Source organism: Trachurus japonicus, chromosome 5 (assembly GCF_045865225.1).
Source record: "Trachurus japonicus isolate A0001 chromosome 5, Traja_1.0".
Classification (NCBI taxonomy): domain Eukaryota; kingdom Metazoa; phylum Chordata; class Actinopteri; order Carangiformes; family Carangidae; genus Trachurus; species Trachurus japonicus.
Genome location: NC_140911.1, coordinates 24,319,573 through 24,329,072, shown reverse-complemented (window position 1 = coordinate 24,329,072; position 9,500 = coordinate 24,319,573). Strand labels below are relative to the sequence as shown.

The window sequence follows — 9,500 nt, the reverse complement described above, 5'->3', positions numbered from 1 at the left end:
TACGTCAACGCGTCCACTGAATCGGACCGGGAAAGAGAGGCCTGTATCTGAAATGATCAATTAATAAATCAACCAAGATATGTAATGAAGTGAAGTGATTTAAGTGACCCCCCCCCCCAAAAAAATCTAACAATCCTTTTTTCTTTTTTTAAAATTTGAGATTTTTCCTCACAAAAAGTTAGGGCAGTGTTTCTCAACCTTGGGGTCGGGGCCCCATGTGGGGTCACCTGGAATTCAAATGGGGTCCCCTGAAATGTCCAGTAGCTAATTGATTAAAAAAATTACTGATAAAAATATTGTTTTAATTTATTATTTTTTTTTTTTTTAATTATGATTAAAAACACCACACCAGAGGCGGTGCGTGGCACGGTGGTTGGGGCGGCCGCCCCGTGTGGAGGCTGCGGTCCTCGGCGCGGGCGTCCCCGGTTCAGGTCCCGCGTCGGGCAGGCCTTTCCTGCATGTCGTTCCCCCTCTCTCTGCCTCCCCCTTTCCTGTCTGTCTCCGCTGTGGCTATCAAATAAAGGCAAAAACGCCAAAAAATATAGGGGAGACCGGGGTTGGTTGGCTACAGGGGTTGGTTGGCACACCCCTGTTTTCTGGCCTCCTGTTGGTCACAGACTCACAAATGTGACATCAAAATGATCATCTTTTTGAGCTGCATATATCTAGTTTGTTAAAACATCTGAAAATTACTCACTTTTTTGCTGAGGGCAAAAAATCTGTTTTTTAGTACCAAAAGTAAAAAATTGCCCCCCGCACTTAAAGTGTTATAAAATTGCTTTGGATAAAGATATTGGACATGTGTTACTTCCAGTTTGTAGAGATAGGAGTCGGCTTCAATTTGATATGAAACTTGAAAGTCTTTGATGAGTGATGTTAACTGGGCAACATCATATATTCACAAAAGTGGGTTTATTTTGGTCGGGGTTGGTTGGCACACTCATGTCGGGGTTGGTTGGCACACACAAACCAACCCCAAAATGCAGTATACATATATTAAATGTGATTAAACATAATTTCATACAATTTAGTGCACTGAGTGCAAGAAATGGGCACATGATTTATACAGTGAAATGGGCCACAAAGCCTGTATATGCCAATACTGTAATTCCAGTGATTCTATATAGGCCTTAATGTAAATAATCTGCTTCCACCCCACACAGCAAATCTAAAACACAGTGAGATGGAAAGACATAAAAATACAAAGAGGTGATATGCTATATTTAAGAATAAATTATATGTTCATTGAATATTTTCTCTTTAAAAAAAAAAATAAAGAAGCTCAAATCATTTACTGTTTGATGTTCTGTGTACGTGTTATCTTGTTCGTGGCCTTAAATGCCCTGTTTTAGTGTTATACGCATGCACTATGCTATCTCCTTAAATTTGAATATATTGGAATTAAATTTCCAATTTATTATTATATTGGTTGCTTCATCCATTCATTTTTACATTGTGCCAACCAACCCCATGAAGTGTGCCAACCAACCCCGTGTCGGGGCTGGTTGGCACAAGTGCGCAGTATGATTTTATTCATAAATAAATTGATTTTAGAATATAACTGTGGACATGGAAATGTGTTTAGTTAAAGCTGACACTTTAACCTTTCATTTGATGCTGGTTTGAGTATTCTCACATAAATGATGCCAGAGTGCTATGGCAAAGAGTGAAAAGTGTGCCAACCAACCCCGGTCTCCCCTACTTTAAAAAAAAAAAAAACACCACACACAATCTTAAACAACTGTTTTCTATAGTTTCACTTTCTAGAATATAAAATGAGCATCTTGATTGATGGTCGTGATCACATGGGGTCGCCAGAAATTTGTGAGCCAAAAAAGGTTGGGAACCACGGAGTTAGGGATATTGGCTTTTTGATGAAATTTCAGAATGGGTTTAAAGTGCAGCGTAACCTTCACAGGTAAAAACCTCTTCCACTCCTCCGTGATGACATCACACAGCTGGTGGAGGTTAGACACCTTGTGCTCCTCCACCATTTGAGGATGTCCCACAGACGCTCAGTAGGGTTTAGGTCTGGAGACATGTTGGACAGTCCATCACCTTAGTGTCTTTTAGCAAGGCAGTGGTCGTCTTGGAGGTGTGTTTGGGGTCGTTATCATGGTGGACTACTGCCCTGGGCCCAGTTTCTGAAGGCAGGGGGTCATGCTCTGCTTCAGTGTGTCACAATTGAGTTAGGGGACAGGCTCGCCCACCCCTTCTACCTCTGCAGCATGTTGCAGAGGTTGAAGGGGTGGGGGGTCTGTCAGTGCTCAGACCATACGCCACACACTGCATCCATTGGTCTGCATGGCTGTCGTCCCAGAAGGAAGCCTCTTCTAAAGATGATGCACAAGAAAGGCCGCAGTTTGCTGAAGACAAGGGGGACCATGTCCTGTGGTTTGATGAGACCAAGACAAACTTTTTTGGTTCAGATGGTGTCAAGCATGTGTGGCGGCAACCAGGTGAGGAGTAGGTCTTGCCCACGGTCAAGCATGGTGATGGGAGTGTCATGGTTTGGGGCTGGACGGGTGCTGCCACACAGGATAGGGCCGTTCGACATGGGTTTCGAACCGGGGCCGCCTGCAGTGAGGACTATAGCCTCAACACATGGGGCGGGTGCTCTACCAACTGAGCTAAACACCGCCCCCTTTCTCTAAACTTTTGAATGCACATGTCCAACTGTTCAGTGTTTCAGTACTAACATGTTCTCTAACAAAGTGATTAACAAAAATCACAAGTGTCTGATCCATGAATCGAAATGTTCTGGTTCAATGACAATTTGCATTTAAACAGTCATTCAGAGTGTCATCGGCAGGTTGCAACAGAGTCACAGAAGGGAAGAGAAGTGGACGTTCTTGGGACAACTTATTGAGACATTGACAATTTTTGTTGTGGTATGCCCACCACTGATGTCAGCTTTTGTTTCAATAAATAGTTTGAGATGAAGAAATGACCATTCCATAACTTCTACTTGAATGCCATACTTTCATGATATATATCACTGTAGCATGAACTTTTTACATTCTCCATAAATTTCACACAAAAGTTGAATATCCCTAACTTTTTGTGAGTGGTACAACATATAAAAAATAAGAATACAGTACAGTACTAAAAGAATGACTTTATTAATCCCCAAAGTGAAATTCATTTGTCTGGCAACTCATCTACCATTTGCAGAAGAAAAAACACACACATACACACACACACCAAGGTTTTAGATGAAGAGACATGGAGACACTAAGTAAATTTGACAGAAAAACTGTATTTAAACCATGATAAGACGTAAATGGACTGTATAAATTCAATGAAAACAGCATTTGTATTCCAAATGAAAATTTCACATGTTCAGTCAAACACACACAGAGAGTAGGGCCAACAATATGCAGACGCTCAACGATTAATCAGTGACTTGTCTCTTTGGTAAGTGTCCACATGTAATTCTTGTCATGGTTCGAGAACATCATCTAAAGCAGCAAAACTAAATCGACATACAGCAGTTTCCTCTGAGTAGAAACGCTGCTGCAAACCAGTAACAAATAAACTCAGGAGATGATGTTTAATCACATCATCTGGTCTGGCTACGGTCAGGCTGCTGTGACCTCTGACCTCTTTCCTAATCTACTCCTTCCCTCCTCTCATCCCTTCTTCTGCTGATCCTCTGGCATCATCACCATCACCTCACCCGCCATGACCACCTTGTCCTTCACCGAGCACGTCACAGTGATCAAGGCGAATGACATCTTGATCTTGAGGACCTCGGCTTCGGCCAGCACCTCCTCGCCGACGTACAGCGGCGCCGGGAAGCGAATCTCCTGGTGCAGGAAGACGCAGCCGTGGCCGGGCATCTTTGTGCCGAGCACGGCGGAGATCAGGCCGTTGATGAGGACGCCGTGGACTATGGGAGTCTCGAAGGAGGTGGTCCTGGCGTAGGCCGGATCCAGGTGGAGGGGGTTGTTGTCGCCCGTCAGCTCGGCGAACAGCTCCACATCGCGGGAGGAGAAGGCTTTGGTGAGGGACGCGCGCTGGCCGACGTGGAGGAGGCGGCGGAGGGGAGGAGCTACTGCGATGGAAGTGAGGCAGAGCCGCGGCTTGTTAAAGACTCTCCTCCATATGAAACTCATCCTAAAGGAAACGACGCTCCGCCTCCTTCAGTCCAGCTGCAGCTCTCGGCTGTTTCCTGACAGCGCCAGCAAGAAGGGCGACACCTGTAGAGGACGCAAGAGAAACCTGTCAACCTGACAAGTCTGGGGAACATAGCTGTAGGAAAACATAACTTAAGGTTTCTATTTACATTCTATGTTCTGCACTTTAATTGTTCTGTTACATCTATTCACTAGTCTGGCCTGACTAGTCTGGGGCCGTTGACTCGCTGTTTTGGTAGGAAACAGATCCAGGGCGAGAGAGACAGGCCTTTCCGTCAAAATAAAAGCACCGAGCTAATAAAATGCGGTAAAACTCTTTAATTTAAGGAATATAATTTACAAGAAAGTCCCCGAGCCATTAAGTTAACATTTTGCTTTTATTCTATTACAAGTTAATGTTTATTTTATAAGTTTTATGTTGGTGAACACTTTTATTTTGGTGAATTTGGTGATTTTGGTTTCCGCTACAGACAGGAACCAGAATGCAGACGAAATTCGAGGTAACGGACACCAGGCTCTTCGCTTGTCTGAAGAGCCTGGTGATGCGAGGCTAGGCCTGACGGAAGTGCGTTGCTGCGATTAGCCTCTGATTGGTCGGAACGAGCCACCCGGCGGAAGTCCCGCCTCCGTGCTGCAGCTTTCACAGTCCGCCCGGTAAAGGGAAACATCAACAAACAACAACAGAAACCGAACCATGGATCTATTATACATCCGTGTCATGAACTGAACAGAGGAAGAAATATCCGTCAACGGTTGCCGACCGTCGTTACACCGCGGACCGAAATCCAGTTTCCAACCGGCAATATTTTGCAAGCGCACCGTTGCTACGGCGCCGATCACAACGATTGTGACTGGTTGAAAGAATTCCAAACGGCCGGAGCGTTTTTTTCTCTGATCGCAGAATCATAGGCGGAGCAGCCAGACTCTCCTTCTTTTCTGGAGGAGGGTCTGGCGAGCGAGACTATCTATTCACTAACACAAGCACACCATAAATCATATTTATGAACTATGAAGGCAAACTGTGTGCATGAGTTTTTTAACAGGCCCAAATCACTTTGAAATGTTATTCATACCTCCAAGAAGAATCTAAATGATCAGAAAACGGGTGAAAGTGACAAGCTGTCTTTAATCACTTCTAGCGTCTGAGCCACTAGAGAAGAAGAATACACCTGTTTCTGTTTGCACAAACAAGAGCTGTGCTCAGTGGAAAGGAAGTCTGCTAACCTGCAGCACTCTGAAGGCACAGGCCTGGTTCTGGTAGGAGCCCAGCAGGGTCAGGGAGCTCCACAACTTCACCAAACCCCTAACAACACACACACACACAACAAAAAAACATCTAGTCAAGTTCCATTATCAGTAGCAGGTAGTTTCACATAGGAGATGACACAGAAGTGGAAACTTGTTCCTGTCCTGCTGATGACTGAAACTCACCTGCTGCCAACGCGAAGAACACCAGTGAGGCTGTCTTCATCGTACTTCAACAGGTCAAAACTCAGAGCTGCTCCCACCTGAGGAACATATAATATACATGAGCTAAATTGTTAACATCTTAAACAAAAAACAAAACCTCTCTCTCTGCACCTCGAGTTGGCTGTTTATCTGCCACTGCTCTTAGCTTCAGTTCAGAATGAGGGGTTGCAGCTCTGTGCTTGAATGCTACCCACCATGCACTGAGGTAGATACATTATCGATACCAGCAACTCTGAAGATTTAGATGAGACTTTTATATACTTTCTATTGATCACAAAAGCCAATTTAAGCACCAGCTTGAGATCGTCTGGAGGCTTCCATTCACAGGTCTGGACTGTTTCTGTGCAAAAATCCCACACTGTTCAGATGTGGGTGGAGCCAAACCAGAGACCCCAGCCCTGTTAATGATCTCACCTCTCCAAACAGGCTCTTCAGGCCTGTGATGATGAACTGCTTCAATTCAACTGCACTCAGTTTGGTAGACTCATCCTCCAGGACACTATACACACACAGAAATATGATTAGTGATGAGTGTACAGTGATTCTGAATAAATATGCTCTATTTACCATACACAGTGAATTTTCTACCAAACACAAAAACCATCCAGCAGTGACTTACAGGCAGACCTTCATGTAGTGGTACGGCGAGGCGTTCTTCAACACGACCCGTTGGTAAACAGCAGATTCGTCCTTCTTGTCCACAGGTCTCATGATACTAAAGCATCAGTGACTCGGCCTCCCTCTAGAACTGAAAGATTTAAGAGATCATTTGTTCCTGCTGCAATCGTTTTATATAACACTTGTTAAAATGTTTTTTGTGTTCATCTTTTTTGTCATTGTTGTGTGAGCTACTGGACTAACTTGAATTTCCCTGCTAGGGATGAATAAAGTATTCTCTATTCTACTCTATTCTCCAGTGATGAACAGCAGGTCAATCAGCTGACTTCAGGCTAAACACAAACCACCACAGTTTAAAGAAAAGCAGCTACAACAAAAACACAATTAAGTCAAACACGAAGGCCTGTCTGATGTTTCAGATTAATGACCACAAACTTTCCCAAGACAACATAATGCCATTTGCCCAGGCTTGTAAAGGTTAGGCTCGTTCGAGATGAACTGCGCCTCGCCTGGACGGTCGGCGAGAGCAGGCGGCAGCAGCAGGGGGTGGTGACAGAAAGCTGCAGTCAAGTCGGACAGTTTCCAGCCGCCGTCAATACAAACAGGAAGTCACCAAAGTATATATTTCTTATGCTGTACTGCAATTGTCCAATAAATAACCAATATATTTCTCAGGATATAAGTTTGACTCAGTGTGAATATTTTTTTTAAGCAGTAGGTTCATATAATCTAGCATCTCATACAACAACACGTAGTGTTTGCAGTCCTAACTAAGAGCCAATCAGCTCGTGATCCGGTGCGTTTCCCATCATGCCCTGAGGCTTGCAGGCGGTTGCAGTCGGTGGAGAGCAGTCTGATGGTGGAGAGCAACTGCGGCGCCTGGCTCTAAAAGCTGCGGCCGCCTTGATCTCGTGAGGTTATCGTTGCAGGCGCGTGTATGACGTCAGAGCAAGTCGGGATCAAGTCGGACACAAATCTAACCGGCATGCATTGTGCGCTGGTCACCGGCGATCGATTCTGCGCACGCCTGGCTCATCTCGAACGAGCCTGTTGTTTGCACATGGCTCTCAGGTGTCGCACAGCAGTGACGTATGTTTATCGTCACTCACTACTGTTTTTCATCCTTGTTTGGGTGGTTTGCTGCATGGTTAGCTGTGTCGAGTCAGAGTGGTGACCACATCATACAAAATGTATCGTCATCACCACAAATCAACACGTGTCTCCGCTGATTGTGACGAACCAGTGACGTGTTAAACTCATGTTTGTAGCACGGGAAGCTAAACCAGCTAACAGGAGGTCAAACGGCCGCTAGCTGAACAGACTAACCAACTTAACTGACACCAGCTCGTCGCTACGACAACACTGTGTCCACCTAACAAAACTAACTGCTAACAAACAGTGTTGTTGTGACCGGCGACAACAAAAAAGCTGCAATATTTTACTCACCTGAGGCGCAGACACCAAGAGATAACAGTGTGTGTTGTGTCTAGTTGTGTTCAACTCTCTCTGCGTCCGAGCAGCAGCAAACTTCGAACCCGCGCATGCGCTGCTGTTGCTGTGATGCGTTCACGGGCTTTACTCCGAGTCGGACACATGTAACATTTAGGCCGAATGGCTGTAAATTAAAGCAGAAGTAAGCGAGCCGGTCGTTTTGGCTAATGCTGCGTTCCAGGTAGGCTTTTGAAACCGTAAATTACAGCTTCAACTCACAACTTACGACTTTGTAGCGTTTCAGGCAACCCACTCGTGTTTTTCCGACCTGTTTTACCGGTGAAAGTGCACTATAACAGCCACTCGTAACTTCCGACCCGTGAACTCGTACCGGATTGAACTGGTACGACTTCACAGGTCGGAAAAACACGAGTTACGAGTTTCCTTGAACAGTCCTCGTCCCTACGTCACCACATTCACGGCGTCCCTTGGCTGCACACACAGCCCTGCATGCCGTTCTCTCTCCTCATTGGATAAAAACTGTAGGATACGATAAATGTTTTCTCCTTGGCTCAGAGCAGAGCAGAGTGACTGACAGACCCGTGTTTCGGTCCAAACACTCTATGTAAGTGATTGCTGTCGGAAGATATAACTATTTAAGACTTATATTAACACAAATATATCACTTACTTCTGCTTTAATGCACCACCGTTGTCGGTAAGGATTCAGCAATGACACTAAAGCAATCCATCATCATACTTAACAGAGCTATACGCTGTTTGTGAAAACCTGGCTTTATTTGGTGACCATGTGCTACAAATGCGTAAAACAAAAGTAGGTAAATTAAATTGATAGTCGGATGTGATATGACCACCAGGTTAAGAGAAAATAAAATGTTCTTTATGTTTCAGGTAATGGTCCCAGCCACCTAAACAACTACTACTGTACTGTCAACACGGATGTCAACGAATACAGCGTAAAAACTTACAATTTTGCTGATATTACATGAATGCACCATAACATCCAGCCATATCAAAGGTGTGCAAAATAATAGTGTGATATAGATTTGAAATGAACATGTTCCAATTTTATATGACAGCTATTGTAGGCCTATAGGTTTTACATAAATACAAAACACGATAACTATATAAAATAGGCCTACATGAAACCAGTCATTGCAAACCATTTTGTTATAAAACCTGTGAGTTGTTCTCCCACTTATGATTGATGTCTCTTCTAAACTTTGCGGATGGTTCGATTGATTTAAATAACTTTTCAAGGTTGTGAATGATGAGGTTGTGAGGTAAGATGTATTTCTTGCAACAAGCTTGATTGGGAATATTGTTTCTTGTAGAAGGTGTATGTAAATGTGGAAAAGTTTTGATGCAAACTAAGGAAAAAACACACCAGCGTCCAGGTTTCCAACAATCAATCAATCAATCAATCAATCAATCAAGTATTCTTTAATTCTTTTAACTTATTTGGTTTTAATTTTGTCACCCATTGACAAATTCTAAAAGGATGGAATCACTTCATTTATCAACCTTTTTACTTTTTAAACTAAGAGGATAAAAATTATACGTACATAAACCACACAGTTCATTCACATACAATGTTTTTCATGAGGTTAAATATGCAGTCAGGTCCCAGCAGGAGATGTAACACAGACGCCAGCCATTCTGAGACAACAATGAAACAGTACAGTTTTCTGAAAGAGAAATGTGCAAAGTCCTAATGTGGAATGTTTTCATTCAACATGAACGTCTGAAACAAAAAGCACAGCCTCCTACACACAGTGGAGCTGTGTGTGTGAGATCCAACCTGGTAAACACTTCAGGAATA

General features: G+C 43.8%; 2 protein-coding genes across 3 annotated transcripts; both read right to left on the bottom strand.

The window, feature by feature from the left end:
• Positions 1-3,241: 3,241 nt before the first annotated feature.
• Positions 3,242-6,108, bottom strand: LOC146987640 (hydroxyacyl-thioester dehydratase type 2, mitochondrial-like). Its single transcript, XM_085776903.1, has 4 exons — positions 6,024-6,108; positions 5,571-5,647; positions 5,364-5,442; positions 3,242-4,202 (listed from the first exon to the last, which is right to left on the bottom strand). The coding sequence occupies exon 4, from the start codon at positions 4,116-4,118 to the stop codon at positions 3,633-3,635; it is 486 nt and encodes a 161-aa protein (XP_085633029.1). The 5' UTR covers positions 4,119-4,202; positions 5,364-5,442; positions 5,571-5,647; positions 6,024-6,108; the 3' UTR covers positions 3,242-3,632.
• Positions 3,242-7,762, bottom strand: rpp14 (ribonuclease P/MRP 14 subunit). 2 transcript variants are annotated; one of them, XM_085776904.1, is made up of 6 exons: positions 7,674-7,762; positions 6,229-6,357; positions 6,024-6,108; positions 5,571-5,647; positions 5,364-5,442; positions 3,242-4,202 (listed from the first exon to the last, which is right to left on the bottom strand). In XM_085776904.1, exons 2-6 carry the CDS (start codon positions 6,318-6,320, stop codon positions 4,146-4,148), a joined length of 390 nt encoding a protein of 129 aa, XP_085633030.1. In that variant the 5' UTR covers positions 6,321-6,357; positions 7,674-7,762; the 3' UTR covers positions 3,242-4,145. The 2 variants fall into 2 exon arrangements, with proteins under 2 accessions (XP_085633030.1, XP_085633031.1); XM_085776905.1 differs by lacking the exon at positions 7,674-7,762 and adding an exon at positions 6,515-6,582 and having other exon boundaries at positions 6,229-6,324.
• Between the last annotated feature and the right edge of the window lie 1,738 nt (positions 7,763-9,500).